Raw genomic sequence first — 20,676 nt, forward strand, 5'->3', positions numbered from 1 at the left:
CCAACAGTTCTTGCCAAGCATGGTGACTCACGCCTGTAATCCCAGCACTTTGCTGGGGTGAGAGGATGTTGTGAGCCCAGGAGTTCAAGACCAGCCCGAGCAATGTGGTGAGACTCTTATCTCTACAAAAAAAATTTTTTTAAAAAACAAAAAACTAACAGTTCTGATGCTGTTTTTAAGATATAAGAGGGTTATGGAGTTAATATGTCAAAAGTTGGAATTTCCAGAACATTTCAGAAATCTAAAGGGATTTACAGAGCAGTGGAATGCAACATCTGAAACTAGGAATGTTCCAAAAAATTTTGGCTGGGATGGGTGAATAAACAGTTTTGACCCTTTCTAAACTGCTTTAATTTTTCTTGCAGGTCTGCTTCCAGTGGAGGTGAGAATGGGGGAAGATGAAAAGAGAAATCCCTAATCACCAGAGGTACAGGCTCCTTCCCACTTCTTAGCCGCTTTTCTCACTCTGCAGCCTCCTATCTTAGAGTAAAGCCCAGGTAAAGACCTTAAAGATGCATGGCCTTGGCTGGGTACAGTGGCTCACACCTGTAATCCCAGCACTTTGGGAGGCTGAGGTGGAAGTATCACTTGAGCACAGGAGTTCAAGACCAAAAGTTCTCACCATGAGTTATTAAGAGGATCACTTGAGCCTAGACGTTTGAGACCAGCCTGGGCAATACTGGGAGACCCTGTCTCTACAAAAATTTAGAAATTAGCTAGGTGTGGTGGCACACACCTGTTGTCACAGCTACGTGCAGGCTGAGGTAGGGGGACTGCCCGAGCCCAAGGAGTTCAGAGCTACAGTGAGCCGTGATCATGCCGCTGCACTCTAGCCTGGGTAACAGCAAAAAAGACGCATGGCCTTTACACCTTAAAGGCCTTCCTAATAACTCGTGCTGAGAACTTTTGCTCTTGGGCTTAAGAACTAGCCCAAAGAGGCTCATCATGTCCAGAGAAAGGCCAATCCATCTTGGGATAAAACATTTAATTGAGAAAGCTCCCAGAATCTGGGACAGCCGTTCTCCAGGCTGGCTTCCCAAACCTAAACCTGGGACACACACGCTCAGTGCTACTGCTTGTGTCGCTGGCATAAACCCTGGGTGCCTGCACAAGGGAGCAGCACAGCCTCAGGCAGACGGGTGTATAGGGAGGGGCTCACAACAAGCAAGAGAAAGACAGGGCAGCCTCAGGGCAACCTGAGTTAGCAACGCCAGCCAATCGAGAGGGCTGGCAGTTTGTCCTGGGTTTGGAAAAAGAGGATGGGGGTGGGGTGGGAGAACCATTAAGAGTGGCCCAATAAAATGCTGGTACTGGGAAATCCTTGGCTCTTTTGACATGGAGTGAGTGAAGTGAGAATGAGTCTCAAGAGCCACTCACATCAGACTCCTGAGGAGGGGCAGCTCCAATGGTGGAGAAGCCTGTGGTCCAGGTACTCTGGATGGTCCACTGAGCCCAGGGCCACTACCTGGATAGAGGGAATCACTGCAAGCCCATCTCCAGTGCCAGAAAAACAATTTAAAGTACAAACTGGAGATTTTACTTAGCATCTATTATGTGAGCCAATGGGATGTAAAGAATAATAATTTCCACGCGCGATGCTCACAGTCTAGTGGGGAGGCAGACACAAAAGACTGAAGTGTGCTTTCTGACCTTGCAGTGGGACGAGGAAGCCTTTTCAGGAGAGGCCACATGCCACAGTGCTCTAGGGGATGGGAATAGGCCCAGGATGCTGGCTATGTCACTGTGCTTGAGATGGCAGCGTCCTCAGGCAGCAACGGTTTGGCTTTAGGCTGGTTTGCACTAAAGGAGTTTTCCCTCTAGTGCAGAAAGATCATTCCAAGCTAGGACTGCAAATATGACTTCAAACTGCCAATAAGAGGAAGAATTCTCTTTCCCAGGCCCTCACTTTGCCTAACTGGCTAATGGGCCTGTCTGCCACAAGCTACCTTTGAATTTTTAGCTTGGTTGATTCTATGGTGTGGCAGTCGTGAAGATGTGCTTCTCCAAATGCAAGGGCCAGAGTGGCTGCACTCTAAAATCCATTAGCACATTCATGCAGAGGCCACCCCTCCCACGTGCTGCTCCCATCCAACACCTGAGCATGCCAGGAGCTGACCAGGGACTCGTTTGATGGGCAGCAGTGGCTCCCCAATGGCTTTGCTGCAACTTTCTCAGCATCACACTTCAGTGGAAAGCTTCCTCCCTCCCCGCCTTCCTCCTCCACAGGGGTCTGTCAGCTCTGCCAACACCCTCCAGCTCCCAGTCCCATTTTCCCTTGCAGGTGTTTCCCCCAATAAATCTCTTGTACTTCTAATCCTATCTTGGCTTCTATTATTTGGATGACCCAAACTAACACATAATTTTTCTTTTTCCTTCAATTCCAGTATCTCTGCCTTTATAATATTCCACAATAATTTCACCAACCATCACTTACAGAACAGAATAGAAAATGCAAAATTCTGCTTTCTAAATGTGACTACATATATATAATACCTGGCAGGTAGCAGATACCTAATAAAAGACACACAAATAAACAGTCTGCATTAGAGAAGACCTAAGGTCACCTGACATAGATTGATTCAACCAACATGTACTGATGACATGTGTGGCACTTGCTGTGTGTGGTGGAGATTCAAAGATACGTGGCATGGTCTATCACCAAAACAAGTTTAGAATTTGAAAAGGAAGACAAGACATACAAAAACAACTCATATGTAGCTGAGTTATAAAATGCTCTGAGAGTCAGGAAGGGGAAGATTTCTTCCAGCTGGAGCAGGAAGAGAGGAAAGGAGTGGAGGAAAGAGGCGATTTGGTCTATCTTTGTGTAAGAGATTGCACTTGAATCAGGCACCAGAGGCCATAGGACTGCAGCCATCTGAGACAGAGGTGGTGTCAGTGCAAGCAAAAACAGCCTGAGCCAATGGACAGAGGCAGGCAGGCGAGCCATGGGTCCAATGGGGCTGAAGCGGGGCGGGCAGGTGCCTCCTGCCAGGCTTTCCTGAGCCAGGCCCATCAGCCTATGGTGCCCATGCCATAGGAGGCCACTGACAGCTTGAGAACTGAGCATTCTGGGTTAGTAATCCTGTGGCAAAATGATGAAAGAACCAGAAGGGGAGACCACGGGGGTGGTTCTGACAGAAAGTTAGTCCCTCATTATGGGAAAGAGGCCATTTATTCACTGAACAAACATTAACATTTCTACAATGCTTGGGTAGATGGGCTTTGAAGCCAGAGTGTGGCCAGTGGAACATAAAAGGGCAGAACAGTACGGTAGAATCAACAAGTTTTTAGTGACTGAAAAATTTACCTTTTGCCGTTTGTGCTGATGACAGAGAAGCAACAGCCTTCAGTACAGCTCAGGCTCCTAAACACATGCACACTCACACACCCACAAATTTTTCTGCCTGCTGTGTAGAGTCAGGTTGGGTGCTCAGATGCTACAGCAGCTTCCTTGTATCCAAACAGGGTCATCTGCCAAACTAGTCTATCTGCCACACTTTCCACTGGCTGTCAAATTCTGTCTCCCCGATCTGGACAGTAATCAATGAGGTTTCCTTGTTTCCACCTATAGCACATGTGGAACCTTCACTCAGCCTGAACATGTCCACATGTCCCTAACTATTAGGGACCCTTCTATTAGACTAGATCCCACGGCAAAGAGAAGAGTTCAAAGCTGCTCGTGCTTAGACAAGAATGTTTAGAAACAGGGATTGGTGCTTGCTACTAGATTCAGTTGATAAATACTAATTTCTCTGCCAAGTAGCATACCATAATAACCCAGTTGATTTGTTATGCATAATTTCTCTTTGGAGATACTGACTGTAAATCAGGCAGTTTACTCTGAGCAAAACCAGGAATGCTGTTTGTTTTCATCTCCTTAAGATCACTCGGGCATGGATTCAATGGAATAGCTCCGCTGGGACTTTCTTCTCTGTTAAGATGAACCAAATTGCATACAACTGAATCCTAATGCATTTCCTCCTGTGAGGCAGGAAACTAAGGCATGCTGCTAACTGTAGCTTTTCTCTGAGCAAAAGGCAAATCGAGAGGGCCCAGCACAGAAAGGATAAAATTCATGCCCAATTCAAATTCTTACACAGGCGGACTTCATTTTGTTGTGCTTTGCTTTTTTGTGCTTTACAGATATTGTGGTTTTTACAAATTGAAGATGTGTGGTAATCCTGCACTGAGCAAGTCTGTTGGCACCATTTTTCCAATAGCATGTGCTTGTTTCGTGTCTGTGTGTCATATTTTGGTAATTCTCATATTTCAAACCTTTTCATTATTATATCTGTTATGGTGATCTGTAATCAATGATCTGTGAAGTTACTATTGTTACTACTGTAGTTGTTTTGGGGTGCCAAGAACTGCACCCGCGTAAGACAGCTAACTGAATCGGTAAGTGCTGCGCATGTTCTGACTGCTCCTCGACCAGCCATTCCCTGTATCTCTCCCTCTCCTCAGGCTTCCCTATTCCCTAAAATTGAAATTAGGTCAAGTAAATCTTGTAATGTCCTTTTAGTGTTCAAGTAAAAGGAAGAGCCAGACTTTAAAATAACAAAATTAAAAGTGCTACTTCAATGAACACGTGAATAAGAAAGCAAAACAGTCTTCTTGCTTATATGGAGAAAGTTCTAGGTGTCTGGATAGGAGATCAAACCAGCCACAACATACCCTTAAGCCAAAGCCTTGGATTACCACAGCAAGGCCCTAACTCTCTTCAATCCTACCAAGGTTGACTGAGGAAGCCGTTTTAAGAAAAGAAGCCATCTCCGTAACATAAAAGTGCAAAGTGAAACACCAAATGCTGAAATAGAAGCTGCCAAAAGTTATCCAGAAGATTTAGCTAAGATCACTGATGAGGGTGGCTAAACTAAACATGTTTTCAGTGTAGATGAAACAGCACTAGATTCAAATAAGATGCCATAGTACTTTCATAGCAACAGGCGAAAGTAATTCAATGCCTGGTTTCAAAGGACGGGCTGACTCTCTTGCTAGGGGATAATGTAGCTGGTGACTTTAAGTTTAAGCCAGTGCTTAATTACCATTCCAAAAATATTAGGGCCCTTACGAATGATGCTAAATCTACTCTGTCTGTGCTCTGGGAACAACAAAGCCTGGATGACAGCACATCTATTTATAGAATGATTTACTGAGTATTTTAAGCCCACTGTTGAGACCTACTGTTCAGAGAACAAGATTTCTTTTAAAAAATTGCTGCTCACCAACAATGTGCCTGGTCACTGAGGAGCTCTGAGATGAACAAGGAGTAGTTTTGACTTTTTAGTCTTATTATTTAAGAAATACACTTCATATGGCTATGGCTGCTGAGATGGTCAAAATACCAACATTAACAGCAGTTTGAAAGGAGTTATTTCAACCCTCATGGATGACTCTGAGGGGGTGAAGACTTCACTGGAGGAAGTTGCTGCAGATGTGGTGAGAATAACAAGATAACTTGATTTTGAAGTGGAGCTTGAAGATGTGACTGAATTGCTGCAATTTCATGATAAAACTCAAATGAAGGACGAGTTGCTTGCTGTGGATGAACAAAAAAAGTGGTTTTTTGAGATGGAATCTACTCCTGGCAAAGATGTTGTGACACTGTTGAAGTGATAACAAAGGACTTAAAATATTATATAAACTGGCTGGGCTCAGTGGCTCATGCTTATAATCCCAGCACTTTGGGAGGCTTAGGCAGGCAGATCACTTGAGGTTAGGAGTTTGAGACCAGCCTGGCCAACATGGCAAGACCCCATCTCTACAAAAATAGAAAAATTAGCCAGGTATGGTGGCATACTCAGGAGGCTAAGGCCGGAGAATCTCTTGAACACAGGAGGTGGAGGTTGCAGTGAGCTGAGATTGCGCCACTGCACTCCAGCCTGGGCCACAGAGTGAGACTCTGTCAAAAAACAAAAAACAAACCCCAAAAATATTACATAACCTTAGCTGATAAAGTGGCAGCACGGTTTGAGAGGACCAAGTCCGATACTGGAAGAACTACTGTGGGTAAAATGCTATCAAACAGCTTTACATGCTACTGAGAATCTTTCAGGAAAGGAAGAAGCAGCTGATGTGGCAAACTTCTTTGCTATCTTATTTAAAGATACTGCCACAGATACCCCAATGTTTAGCAACTACCACCCTGATCAGTCAGCAGTCATCCACATGGAGGCAAGGCCCTCCAGCAAAAATGATTACAACTCTCTGAAGGCTGAGATCGTCAGCATTTTTTAGCAATACAGTGTTTTAAAATTATGTACATTGTTTTTTTAGACACAGTGCTGTTGCACACTTACTATAGTATTATGTAAACATAACTTTTTTTTTTCCTTTTCTTTTTGAGACGGAGTCTCGCTATGTTGCCCAGGCTAGAGTGCAGTGGCCATTCACAGGCAGGATCACACTACTGATCAGCACGGGAGTTTTGACTTGCTCTGTTTCCAACCTGGGTCGGTTCACCCCTCCTTAGGCAACCTGGTCGTCCCCCGCTCCGGGAAAGTCACCATATTGATGCCGAACTTAGTGTGGACACCCAGTCAGCATAGCACACTACAGCCCAGAACTCCTGGGCTCAAGCAATCCTCCCACCTCAGCTTCCCAAGTAGCTGAGATTACAGGCACGTGCCACCATGCCCAGCGTATACATAACTTTTACATGCACTGGGAAACTAAAAAATTCCTGTGACTCGCTTCATTGTGCTGGTCTGGAACTGAACCTGCAACATCTCTGAGGTATGCCTCTATTAGACCTTGGGTAAATTGGAGGGCTGAAAGAAGCCTTACCAAGAACTTTCAAAGGAGTGGGAACTATTCTCCTAAGAGAAGCCTCAGAATAGCAATTAAGAAAATCAAGAAAAAAGCAAAGCACTGAAAATCTACTGATATCCCCTACTGAGGGAACAACCGACCACAAGGAATTGGTTTCTTGTGGAAGGTGGCCAGAGCGCAAAATACCGCAAGTGTGCGGTCTGTAATGACAGTATTAGCCAGAGTAGCACGAAGAGGAATGTGGGAAAAAAAAGACTCCAGGTTTCTGTACCTACATGTATAGCTTCAGCAGCCTTAAAAGAGGCAGTAACAAGTCAGTCTCTCTTGTGAGCCTCAGTGAGGGAGCTGATTCTAGGACCTTCTACTACTTACAAAGCAGAAAGCACACAATACTCAGGTCTAGCCAGAAGAATATGCTGAACTTAGCAATGATGTGTTAATTCTACCTCCATATGTAGCTCTTGACTGTGGCACTAATACAAGATAATATTTTTTCTTTTGAGACAGGGTCTCACTTTGTTGCCCGGACTGGCATGCAGTGACACCATCACAGCTCACCGCAGCTTTGACCGCCTAGCTCAAGCAATCCTCCCACCTTAGCCTCCCAAGTAGCTGGAACTACAGGCACATGCCACACGCCTGGCTCATTTTTCATCAAGACAGGGTCTTGCTATGCTGCCTAGGCTGGTCTTGAACTCTTCAACTGCAGTCTTGACACCGCCCCCCCCCCGCCCCCTGCCACCGCGCTAAAGTGATCTTTTTACCTAGGCCTCCCAATGTGCTAGGATTATAGACATGAGTCACCGTGCCCAGCTCCAGATGGTATGCTTAATTCAGTTCACAATGTGCCCTCATCAGATTGCTAGTGGCCAGGAGTAAACAACTGCATGGCTTTAGAAATCAGGAGACCAGGAATATGTTCCTAGAAAGTAAAGGTAAGTAAGTGGAAAACCTGGGTTGGATTATGAACAAGGCCCACATGTGTGCCACAGTGGTCAGGGCAGGGAGCAGCAGCAGGTGCTAGTGAAAGGAAGGTGGATTACTGGGGCAATGCCCTGTATTTGTGTCTATGGTTTCTTTGAGGGAAGTAAGTAAGTTTCAAGTAGCTGCTCTAGGTCAAGGTGGCGATAGGCACCGTGAAGCTCTTGGTTAAGGTAGGAGGAGCAGCATCTCATGGAAGGGTCTGAACAGAAGCCATACTTGTGTTTTGGCTCATACTCCCTACCCAGGATCTGGGACAAGAGACGCCTGGTATCCCCTGCACACCCAGTAAGTGGTAATGTGACTGACTCTATTCCTCCAGTGGCAACTTGTCTAAATACAGAGCTGAGATCTGCAGTCTAGTGAATTGGAAGCCCACACATTCTGAAATGTCTGCTTACTAGTTTTTCTCTGCTGCAGCTACAACACAAAGAAGAAAAGATAAAACTCAGTGTCATGCCTGCTTTTGCGCAGATATGAGGTGTCTCTTGGGGCAGAACTGAGTGTCCCTCTTAGCCATGCCCTCCTCTAGCCTTTTATCCCTCACCTGACTGCCTCTAAACTCCGTCTTCAACTCATCAGGGTCATTAAAGTTGAGTGTGCATCAGAAACACTTTGAGGGGTTAAAACTTAGATTGTTGAGCTCCATCCTAAATCTTTAATTCAGCAGGTCTGGAGCAGGGCCTGATATCATGCATTTTTGGCAGGTTCTCAGGTGCTGATGTTCTGGGCACCACATTTGAGATGCAGCCCCAAAAGGTAACTTGCTTTGCAGCTGGTGATTAGAATCATGATGAGAGGGCTTATATTAAAAAATGAATTGTAAACACCCATCTCTAGTGATTAGAAGGATAAAGCTGCCTGGGTAGAGCTTCCCTGTTAGACAATATAAAAAGTAGTTACTTTTTGGAGAAAGTAGATGATTCTATCTGCTACCTTATAGTTCAATAAACTGAGATGACAGATCGAGGAAGAACCAAAAATATACACATACAGATTTATTGACAATTTCACTTGCTCAAAAGACTTCTTGGCTGGGCCAGCATATAGGACAAAATAATTTGCAAATGATGACAGATGTCTTTACCCTATATTCTTTTCTGTTTAGGATCAAAGCTTGTTTAGATGATCATAGCATCATCCCAAGTACAAATCTCTCGCTCTCCCAGCATGGCTGCCAAAAAGAATGACTCATGTCAGCAGCTCCTGTGTAAAGAACCAACCCCCAGGAAGGCACGCTTCCCAGAAGGTGCCACAGCTACACCTCTCAGGTACTCCTGAGGGCAGAGCAGTACCACTAGGAATTCGTCCTAAGTATCTTACAGTCGAGCAGGAGCTTCAGGGATGCTCAAAGTGTCTCATCAATTTTACTTTTATATGTTTTTTACTATTTACCTATGTGAGCAAAATATTTAATCTTGTAAAACTGAAACAATGGAATATACCCATAAAGGCTCAGATATACTCATAAAGGCTGTGTCTGCCACATACAACCTTACTTCAAGTCTTTGGTCCTTGAACTTACCTGATTATTCTGATTATAAATGCTATACTGTACATTTGAATTCATATAAAACTCTACTTTGTTTTCCCTATATTGTGGTTTCACATGAGATTTTTCTTTTCATTTTTCTTTCTTTGTTTTTGAGACAAAGTCTTGGCTCTGTTGCCCAGGCTGGTACAATCATAACATTGCAGACTTGACCTCTTGGACTAAGGTGATCCACCTCAACCTCCCAAGTAGCTGGGACCACAGACTTGTGCTACCACGCCCAGCTAATTTCTAAAATTTTTTGCAGAGATGGGGGTCTCGCCATGTTGCCCAGGCTGGTCTTGAACTGCTGGGCTCAAGCAATCCTTCCACCTTGGCCTCCCAAAATGTTAAGATTACAGACATGAGCTACTGTACCTGGCCAATTTTCTTCCCAGCTGTTTAAGAAAACTGTGAAATCATTAGAAAAAAAGCAAATAAAGCATCAATGACTAATTGCTCAAAGATGCTCTGAGCCTGTTGGGATGCTATGTCCAGGGTCTCTATTTCCATCTCATCACACCATCAACCATACATGCCCTTAAGTCCTTTTAAACCTTATATTCTGGGGCCGGATGCAGTGGCTCAGGCCTGTAATCCCAGCACTTTGGGAGGCCGAGACGCACGGATCACCTAAGGTTGAAAGTTCAATACCAGCCTGACCAACATGGAGAAACCCCGTCTCTACTAAAAATACAAAACAATTAGCTGGGTGTGGTGGTGCATGCCTTTAGTCCCAGCTACTTAGGAGGCTGAGGTGGGAGAATCGCTTGAACCCAGGAGGTGGAGGTTGCAGTGAGCTGAGATTGCGCCATTGCACTCCAGCCTAATGACAGAGCGAGACCCCATCTCAAAAGAAAAAAAACAAAAACAAAACACCTTATATTCCTTGGTTATTATGGCTGTGAGGCTAATTATTCCAGAGAAAAGGACATTAAATAGACACCAATCCAGCTGCTGACCACTTTCCTCAAGGGATCGTCTTGAAGCTAGCATGATCATCTTCTGTGACCAGCAAGGACTGTGCCACTAGGACTAATGGCCACCCTGGGTCTTCTGTTCTAAAGATTATAAATGATAGGCTAGAAAGGGCAAAGCAAATAACTGTTCTATCCACTAGTAATTCCTATCAGGATTTTTTTCCCCCATGGGTAAATAGCTCTTTTTTCTAATAAAAAGAAAACTGCAGAGATGAAGGAAAAATAAAGTTAAAGAATACTGAACAAGTCTAAATAAAAAACCATTTTGTACTACTCAAAGTGATCTACAGATTCAATGTAATCCCTGTCAAAACACCAATGACATTCTTCACAGAAATAGAAAAGCCCTAAAATTTGTCTGGAACCACAAAAGACCCTGAATAGCTAAAGTGACCCTGAATAAAAAGAATAAAAGCTATGGGCATCGTACTACCTGATTTTATAATTTTATTTTTTTTAAAGACAGGGTGTCACTCTGTCACCAGGCTTGAGTGCAGTGACATGACTGTGGCTCACTGAAGTCTTGATCTTCTGGGCCCAAGTGATCCTCCCACCTCAGCCTCCTGAGTAGCTTAGGACTACAGGTGCACACCAGCACACGTGGCTAATTTTTGTAGTGACAGGGTTTTGCCATGTTGCCCAGGCTGGTCTCGAACTCTTGGGCTTGGCTTCCCAAATTGCTGGGATTACATGTATGAGCCACTACACCCAGCCCACACTACCTGATTTTTAAAATTTTTAACTGCTTATCCTTCATAGAAGCCATCGCGTTAACAGGAACTAGCATAAAGATCATGTAGTCCACTGTGAAAGGTTGCTCAGAACTTCTAAATGATATTAATTTGCATTCAGAATGTCTAGCCTCCAGGGATCTCACAGAACATGAACTAAAGTTACGTCATTTGTAACAAGGAGGAAAGAATACCACAAAAGCTCTTGTGGGGGCTGAAATTCCATGTATAGTGTGATTTCTCTCTTCTAGGTTATCTACTGTGGGGTAACACCTAGGGCAGTATCTTATTCATGATTTTTATATTCATTAAGGGAAAAAAGGAACCTACACATTCAAACTACCCATGTGTAACAACACACATTATTTACCAAGCAACTTAAGCTGGTTAAGTCTAATGGTAGGTGAATTCATTTTAGAAGCAACTGAGGGAATGAATTAAATTTGAATTTTTTCAAATGAAGAGAATGACATAAGAAAAACCCAAAGCCTTGGAGACAGAAAAGTCTGATGCATTAGAATTTATAAAGACAAGGACAAATGGAAGTTTTAAATGCACCTGGAGCTAACAATAGGCAGTAAGGTTCAGTTTGCACCAGTCTCTTACTGGACTGCTTTTAAAAAAATGGACTAAGAGATCAACACCTTCCAGATCCACTGTGGCCATTCACAAGGTTATCTTTTTTGGCAGGAAATTCAAATACTAAATGCAAATACATTTTTTTTTTTTTTACTAAAACATCACTGTTAATAAAAATAGATGAGAAAATGCTCTTTTCTCTCTTCTCTTTTTTGAGACAGTCTCACGTGCTTTGTTGCCCAGGCTGGAGTGTGGTGACACCATCATAGCTCACTGCAAACTTGAACTCTTGGGCTCAAGTGATCCTCCCACATAGCTGGGACTACAGGCAGGCACATGCCACCAGGCCTGGCTAATTTTTTGTAGAGATGGGGTTTCACCATGTTGCCCAGGCTGACCTCAAACTCCTGGGCTCAAGCAATCCTCCCACCTTGGCCTCCTAAAGTGCTGGGATTACCCAGGAGCCACTGTGCCCAGCCAAGTTTAATTAAATATGTAAATTAGGGGAAAAGCTCACCACCCCCCTTCTTTTTTGGAAAATCTGGGGAAGCCTCCAGAGCTATCTCAAGTCTGAATCAGCAATTTTTGTGGTCTGAGTCTACCCGGCGGGGCCAAAAGACTCTGAATAGTCTAGGTTAATGGCCTCCTCTCAATCAACTTGGCTATCCGAATGATCCTTTGAGAAATCTGTTCCCATTCTCTGGATACTGATGTCTGAAGGCCATAAATGACAGGCAGGCCCAACTTATTTCCTTTAGGGCCACATGATTGCAATTTATTAAATGTAATTCAAATAACAGAGTTAGAAAATAGTCATAAAGGAAAATACATGGCAGATCTTGACCAGCAAAATATCATACAGATTACAAGTGGAATAGACTTAAGTCTGTGTTCAGGAACCCTCACTCCTCTTAATCAAGCAGACTGCTCATGGGAGGCTCTCTGATTCCAACTATAAAATGCTTTGGCAAATACGAGAAATAACTCAACATGGATCAGATGAATCCCTTTGCCTGACCCCTACCCCAGTCTTCTTTCCCTTTACTCCCAATTCCTGCCCTCTCGTGTTCTCAAACACTAAAGGGACTTTGAGTGCCATTTTCTAAATAAAAACTCTCATGATCTTGACTGCATCCTAATGAACCTCAAGGAGTGATAGTTCAGTGAAGAAACTCAACTGTTTTTATGTAATTGTTATCTGAAATACAGGTTGGTGGTATCCTAGGATTTTTAATCCCATGTAAGCATAATCCTGGGCAACTGAATTATGCTTAAATTCTTGAAGGCAAGAAAAATTTCCAAGAAAAACAAAAAGGAAATTTGGTTTCTGAAAAAGCTGATACCCTCTCTAAGCCATGCTGCCCCTTCTGGGGCCAAAATAACTCAGAAATCAGTAGCCTTGTGGCATTGCAGCCCACAGTAAAGGCAGAGTCCGAAACTATTTCTGACTGTTGTGTTCTTCTCTAGCATTCACGATGTCCCCATCCTAGATTCCTAGCTGTTCATGATCAAGTGAAAGTAAAAAGTCAGCTTACCTAACATCTCTTCTTTTAGTCTTTCATTACGTTCTTCGATTTGCTTAGGCAATCTCTGAGGAAAAGAGGAGAAACAAGGGTTGGTTAAAAAAAAAAAAATCCTTTGATTTTATTTTGAATTTGAGAAACATGAGAATCCTAATACAGAAATAAGATCAAGTTGAGTATATGTCTATGATCCTATTAAATAAAGAAAAAAAAAGAAACCCAAGTATTTGTGTTTGTGGGTGAGCTATATAAAGACAAAAGTTCTGTTGGGTCAGGTGCGGTGAATTCCGTAATCCCGGCACTTTTGAAGGTTGAGTTGGGAGGATCCAGCTCAGGAGTTTGAGACCACCTTGGGCAACATGGCGAAACACCATCTCTACAAGAAATACAAAAATCAGCCGGGTATGGTGGCATGTGTCTGTAGTCGCAGCTACTCATGAGGCTGAGATGGGAGGACTGGTTGAATCTGGGAGGTTGAGGGTGCAGTGAGCTACGACTGTGCCACTGCTCTCCAGCCTGGGTGACAGAGACCCTGTCTCAAACAACAACAAACAAGTTTTGTTTGCCTCTATTTCCAGCTCGTAATAGAATGCCTACGCTAACGGAGGGCAGTGATACAAATTTAACGAATAAATACATACAGAAAAAAAGTCTGAAAGGATACGAATCAGATGTTTACAGTGTTATATTTAGATGGTGGGATTATGAATGATATTTGTAATTTTAAAAAATTAATTTGTATTTTCTTTTCTTTTTTTCTTTTTTTTTTTTTTTTTGAGACGGAGTTTTTCTCTTTTTACCCAGGCTGGAGTGCAATGGCGCGATCTCGGCTCACCGCAACCTCCGCCTCCTGGGTTCAGGCAATTCTCCTGCCTCAGCCTCCTGAGTAGCTGGGATTACAGGCACGCGCCACCATGCCCAGCTAATTTTTGTATTTTTAGTAGAGACGGGGTTTCACCATATTGACCAGGATGGTCTCGATCTCTTGACCTCGTGATCCACCCGTCTCGGCCTCCCAAAGTGCTGGGATTACAGGCTTGAGCCACCGCGCCCAGCCTAATTTGTATTTTCTAAGTTGATGTCCCTTCTTTATACAATCTAATTTGTTGAGAAAAGGTCGTATCAGTCTTGGATGTTCTTTTTCTTTTTTTCTTTTAGAGATGGGGGTCTCACTGTGTTGCCCAGGCTGGCCTTGAACTCCTAGGCTTAAGTGATCCTCCTGCCTCAGCCTCCCAAAGTGATAGGATTACAGGTATGAGCCATGTGCCTGGCTGGATGTTCTTCAATAATCATCTAGCTCAGGGTTTCTCAACCCTGGCACCACTGACATGTTGGATGGACAACTCTTTGTTGTGGGGTCTCCCTATGCATTGTGGGATTTTTAGCAGCATCCCTTTTGTATGCTTACTAGATTGCAGTAGGACTTTCCCAGTCATAATAATCAAAATGTCTGCAGACACTGCCAAATGTTCCTGAGAACTACCCCAGTTGAGAACTACTGACAGAGATTTAGTCTTTTTTTGTTCGTTTGTTTTTAAGAGACAGGGTCTTAAGCTGTTGCCCATAATGGAATGCAGTAATGCAATCACAGCTCACTGTAGCCTCCAACTCGTGGGCTCAGTGATCTTCTCTGTCACCCAGGCTGAAGTAGAGTGGTACGATCTTAGCTCACTGCAACCTCTACCTTCTGGGTTCAAGCAATTCTCTTGCCTTGGCCTCCCGAGTAGCAAGGATTACAGGTGTACACCACCACCCCAGCTAATTTTTTGTATTTTTAGAAGAGATGGGGTTTTGCCAGGCAGGTCTCGAACTCCTGGTCTCAAGTGATCTCCCCGATGCGACCTCCTGCAGTGCTGGGATTATAGGCATGAGCTGTTTTGCCTGGCCTCCCATATGTCTTGATAAGCTCCTCAAAAGCACAGAAATGAAATTTAATTGTGTCTGAAAGGATTATTTAGGATTCACTTAGCAACACAGGGCATAGAAGAAAAAATATTTTAAAAAATTTTAGGTTTTACCATACAAGCTTCTCTTGCTTGATGTATTGATGGATCTTTTTCTAATATAGATTTATAGTCTTCCAGGGCTTCGTCCAGCTTGTCCGTCTTCTCATACAGTTCCGCTCTTCTCAATATTGCCCTGATATAGCTTGGGTTTAACCGAATTGCTGTAAGAAGAGAAGAAATAATTTTTATCATAAAGAAAAAGGGCCTACATACCTTTGGCTATATCAAATTCCTTCATCAATCATCCTCCAAGGGTACAAAAAGAAGAGTCATTTATCAAAGTGGATACCTGACACTGGAAAACTTATTCTGTAAAGAGCAAGACAGTAAAGATTGCAAGCTTTGCGGGCCAGACAGACCATCTGTGTTGCAACTCCTCAACAATGTAATTGTAGCATGAGGGCAGGCACAGAAAATATGTAAACAAACAAGGGTGGCTGTGTTCCAATAAACTATTTATGGACACTAAAATTTGAGCTCACATAATTTTCACATTATCATGAAATATTTTTCTTTTGCTTTCCAATGATTTAAAGCTGTAAAAATAATTCTTAGCCTTTAGGCTATCAAAAACAGGCGGCAGGCTGGAATGGCTTGTGGCTGTAGTTTGCCATATACTGGTTTATACCCCAAGTCCTGGTTTTTGCCCACTTGTCATTTATCCGCACCAGAACAGGCCAGAACACAGAGTTCAAGAGCACAGTGAAAGAATGAGAGAGAATCTGAAGATACAAATTAAAGAGTTAAGGGAAACCAGTCTGGTGGCAGACTTCACCATTCTTTTTTTTCTAGCTCTTGAATACTAAGATTATGTTTCTAGTTAAATCCTCACTGTTTCTTCAACCATCAAACTATTGCTCCAGCACTATGAGGTGGTTTGTGCATAAAATCCTTTCCCTTATCCAACATCAGTTGCCCTTGAAATAATCCTTTGCTATGTTTTGGTTCAACATACTGCATTTCTTCTAATTTCTTCCGAGTTGTTTCTTTTTCTATTAGAAAGCAATGCTGGCCAGGTGTGGTGGCTTATGTCTGTAATCCCAGTACTTTGGGAAGCCAAGGCAGGAAGATGACTTGAGGTCAGGACTTTGAGACGGCCAGTCTAGCCAACATGGTGAAACCCCATCTCTACTAAAAATACAAATATTAGCTGGGCGTGGCAGTGTGAGCCTGTAATCCCAGCTTTTCAGGTGACTTACGCATCGGAATCACTTGAACCCAGGAGGTGGAGGTTGTGGTGAGTGGAGATTGCATCACTGTACTCCAGCCTGGGCAACAGAGGGATAAAACGGTCTCCAAAAAAAAAAAAAAAAAACAATGTCTTGGCTCTAGACCTTTTTAATTTTCTCATAATCTATCCTTAATTTTTAAATTCATGCTTTCTGTGAACATTTATTTAATACTTTATATATATATCCAATGTAGCATATCTCTGGGCTATAGTGGTAAACAAGACACAGTCCTTGTTCTCATGAAGCCTTATGCTATTCTAGTAGGAAAGAGTAGACAGGTATACAATTTAAGATAGTCATCGTACTATAATGAAAAATAAAACAAGGTCATGTAAATGCAAGTGAAGTGAGAAATGAGATAACTTCAGAAAGTGGTCTCAGAATATGAAGAGGGACCATGTGAGAGAGATCAGCCATGCGGAAGGCTAAGGAGGAGTGTGCCAGGAGAGGGACCAGCAAGAGTAACTGGCATGTTAGTGACTAGGCTGGGACCAGAGGTGGAAGTGGAGGGCCATGCAGGGCCTTTGTGGCCAGGGAAAGGAGTTTGGACTTTTTCCTGAGTGTGATGAGAAGCCACTGCAAAGTTTTCAAGCAAGCTTCAGACATACTCTGATTTACATTTTTGAAGGATTGCTTTGGCTGTACTGTGGGGGTGGGTGGGGCAAGACTGAAAGCTGTGAGATCAGTTGGAAAGCCAGTGTAGTGGTGCAGGTGAGGGAAGATGTTGGCTTGGCCTAAGCTGGAAATAGTAGTGATGGAAAAATAGCAGCCACATTAGATTAAGTAGGTCTTTAAATTTGAGCCCACAGAACTTGCTAATTAATTAATTAGCCATGTAGCATAAAAGAACAATCAGGGATGACTCCAAAGGTTAAACTTAAGCAAGGGAATGGATGGTAATACCATTTATTAGAATGGAAGAAACGAACGGCAAGTTGTGTGTGTGTATGGGGGCTGGGCATGTTAACGATGAGGTGCCTACCAGATATCCAAAAAGAAAGAACAACTTTGCACTGCGATACAGGACTCTAGAATACAGGACAGAAGTACAAGTCGAAGACAGAAACTCTGTCATACAGATGGCATGTATTTTAAAATTGGTTAGTTTTGGCTTTTATCTTCATGAAAATATTCCTTTTGTTTCCCTTAATTGTATTTTTGTTACTCTAATTTCTTTTTTTTTTTTTTTTGAGACCAAGTTTCACTCTGTCACCTGGGCTGGAATGCAAAGGCGCAATTTTGGCTCACTGCAACCTCTGCCTGTCGAGTTCAAGCGATTCTCCTGCCTCGGCCTCTCAAGTAGCTGGACTACAGCTATTATGTGCTACTATGCATGGCTAGTTTTTGTATTTTTTTGTAGAGATGGGGTTTCAGCATGTTTCCCAGGCTGGTCCTGAACTCCTGGGCTCAAGTGATTCTCCTGCTGCAGTCTTTCAAAGTGCTGAAAGTGCAGGCACGAGCCAGCATGCCTGGACTCTACTACTTTTTTTTTTTAATTTTAATGACAGAGTCTCCCTCTGTTACCCAGGCTGGAGTGCAGTGGCACAATCTTGGCTCACTGCAACCTCTGCCTCATGAGTTCAAGTGATTCTCCTGCCTCGGCCTCTCGAGTAGCTGGGATTACAGGTACATGCCACCATGCCCAGCTAATTTTTGTATTTTTAGTAGAGATGGGGTTTCACCATGTTGGCCTGACTGGTCTCAAACTTCTGACTTCAGGAGATCTGCCCACCTCGGCCCCCCAAAGTGCTAGGATTATAAGCATGAGCCACAGCACCCAGACTACTACATCTTTTAAAAAACAGAAACCTCCAACTTTTATTTTAAGCAAGATACCACAATTTTCCAACTAGTGGATAGCTTCTAATTATGCAAATATGTGTTGAAGAGACAGAAATTTCCCCATGATTATTATTATTATTCTTATTTTTGAGACAGAGTCTCATGCTATCACCTAGGCTGGAGCACAGTGGCTCAATTTTGGCTCCCTGCAGCCTCAACCTCCCCAGGTTCAGGTGATCCTCCCACCTCAGCCTCCTGAGTAGCTGGGACCACAGGCATGTGTTACCATACCTGACTAATTTTTGTATTTCTTGTAGAGACAAGATCTTGCCATGTTGCCCAGGCTGGTCTCAAACTCCTGGGTTCAAGCCATCTGCCTGCCTCAGCCTCCCAAAGTGCTGGGATTACAGGCATGAGCCATTGTGCCTAGCCCCAAGATTACTTTATATAATCCTCTAAAACCAGCATATCACTCTAAGGTGATTTTCCTTCTCAATATACGTAAAGACAACGGGCCTGGCATGGTGGCTTATGCCTGTAATCTCTCAGCACTGTGAGAGGCTAAGGCAGGAGGATCGCTTGAGCCCAGGAGTATGAGACCACCCTGGTCAACACAGGGAGACCCCCGTTTTTTAGACAAAATAAAAAAAAGTAGCTGGGCATGGTGGCATGCACCTGTGGTCCCAGCCACTTAGGAGACTGAGGTGAGAATGAACTTAAAACTTTATGCCAAGGATGAAAACCCTGGAGCTCCAATATGACCTCAGAAATAAGCTAAGTTCTTTGCCAAGGCTTATGAATTGAGAGAGAAGATTGAGAAAGGGAGGGAGGGAGGGAGGGAGAAAGTGGGGGGGAGAGAGAGAGAGAGAAAGGAGAGTGTGTGAGTGTGTGTGTGTGTGTGCGTGTGCGTGTGTGTGTGTGTGTGTGTGTGTAGGGTGGGGGTTGTTGGGGGCTCTCAATACAAACAAACCATACTGACGTAAATGTAATTTGCCCATGAATACAATGCATATATCCATAATGACCATGTCTAACCACATAAATATTAGTTTAAGCAAGTCCAAAAAATCCGGAAAACACTTTGGCTGGAAAACACTTTCTTCTCCTTTCTCTCATTTTCTAGGCAAGGTTCCTACTTTGGGCTGCAGCTGGAAGTAAACTGTTTCATATGGAAATGAACTATGTCTTACAATATACCATGCTAATCACGCTTACAACGCATTTTTTTCACCATCTGGTTACAGAGAAAGCAGCTCTGAAAACCAGCAGCTTGTTCCTAATTTAAACTTCTCAAACCCACACATCCTCACATAAAGGAAATAGGTTAAATAACTTCTTTCAAACAAAACAGTACATTCAGAATTAGTTCCAGTCCAACTTTGTAACAGATCAGAAGTGGTTTTCTATATTATAATATAGAAACAGTTTCATTTAGATACTATAAGGAAATACCAAATATAAAGAAAAGAGAGCCAGTAGAGAGGGCACCAAATTAATTAGAGAAAAAAATAGAAGTGTTAGAGGCATTTGAATCAGAGTAGCTCCATCCTGAATAAGGGCTGGGTAAAATAAGGCTGAGACCCACTGGGCTGCATTCCCAGGAGGTTAAGGCATTCTAAGTAACAGGATGAGACAGGAGGCTGGCACACGATACAGGTCACAAAGACCCTGCTGATAGAACAGGATTCAGTAAAGAGGCTGGTGAAAGCCCACCAAAACCAAGATGGCAATGGAAGTGACCTCTGGTCACCCTCGCGGCTCACTGTATGCTAATTATAATGCATTAACATGCTAAAAGACATTCCTACCAGTGCCATGATAGTTTACAAATGCCATAGCAACATTCGGAAGTTACCCCTTAAAAAGGGGAGGGGGCCTCAGTTCTGGGAAATCTCTGCCCCTTTCCTGAAAATCTCATGAATAATCTGCCCCTTGTTTAGCATATAATCAAGAAATAACTATAGGTTTACATAATTGAGCAGCCCACACTGCTGCTCTGCCTATGGAGTAGCCATTCTTTTGTTTATTTCTCTAATAAACTTGCTTTTTCATTTTATGGACTTGCCCTGAATTATTTCTTGTGAGAGGTCCAAGAACCCTCTCTTGGATCTGGATCAGGACCACTTTCTGGTAACAGCAGGGGAATACATGCTTAGTGTAAGAGGGGATCTAGAGAACATATAGGGTTCTCTTCAACTCCGCTCCCAGAAACTATTATCCAAAGAAGAAAAACTGAAAAAATATAAAACGAAAACAGTGATTTGCTAGAAAAACTTCTGAGACTGAGATGCAAGAAAAAGTGATTATGTGTATTCTCCACATGAAGTTGGTTAGAGAGGCAAGACGCCTGACTGGCCTATCAGGCAATTTTTGAAAACAAAAACAAAAACAAACCACAATACAACTGTAGTGATCCCATGTCTGAGGTATCTCCATAAAAGTTGGTGGGATGACAAGACCTTAATAGAACTTAGATATCATATAGCAAGGGCTTGATTCATTGTGTAGAATCTGAAAGGGTAAAAACATGATGGGAAGTAGGATGGAAGAATTATGACAC

General features: G+C 43.1%; 1 protein-coding gene across 3 annotated transcripts in view; it reads right to left on the reverse strand.

Annotated features, from left to right (window-relative positions):
• Positions 1-20,676, reverse strand: part of TTC1 (tetratricopeptide repeat domain 1) — a 59,535-nt gene that overhangs the window by 1,869 nt on the left and 36,990 nt on the right. For 2 of the 3 annotated variants that reach the window (XM_032259536.1, XM_032259535.1), the window contains exons 6-7: positions 15,115-15,263; positions 13,109-13,163 (exon numbers count right to left, since the gene is read on the reverse strand). In XM_032259536.1, the coding sequence (XP_032115427.1) occupies positions 13,109-13,163; positions 15,115-15,263 (204 nt within the window). Of the gene's footprint in view, positions 1-12,064; positions 12,536-13,108; positions 13,164-15,114; positions 15,264-20,676 lie in introns of those variants that run through there. The other variant, XM_032259537.1, reaches the window with a different exon arrangement.

The sequence above is a fragment of the Sapajus apella genome, unplaced genomic scaffold (assembly GCF_009761245.1).
Source record: "Sapajus apella isolate SASKATOON/1434 unplaced genomic scaffold, GSC_monkey_1.0 scaffold110, whole genome shotgun sequence".
NCBI classification, from domain to species: Eukaryota; Metazoa; Chordata; class Mammalia; order Primates; family Cebidae; genus Sapajus; species Sapajus apella.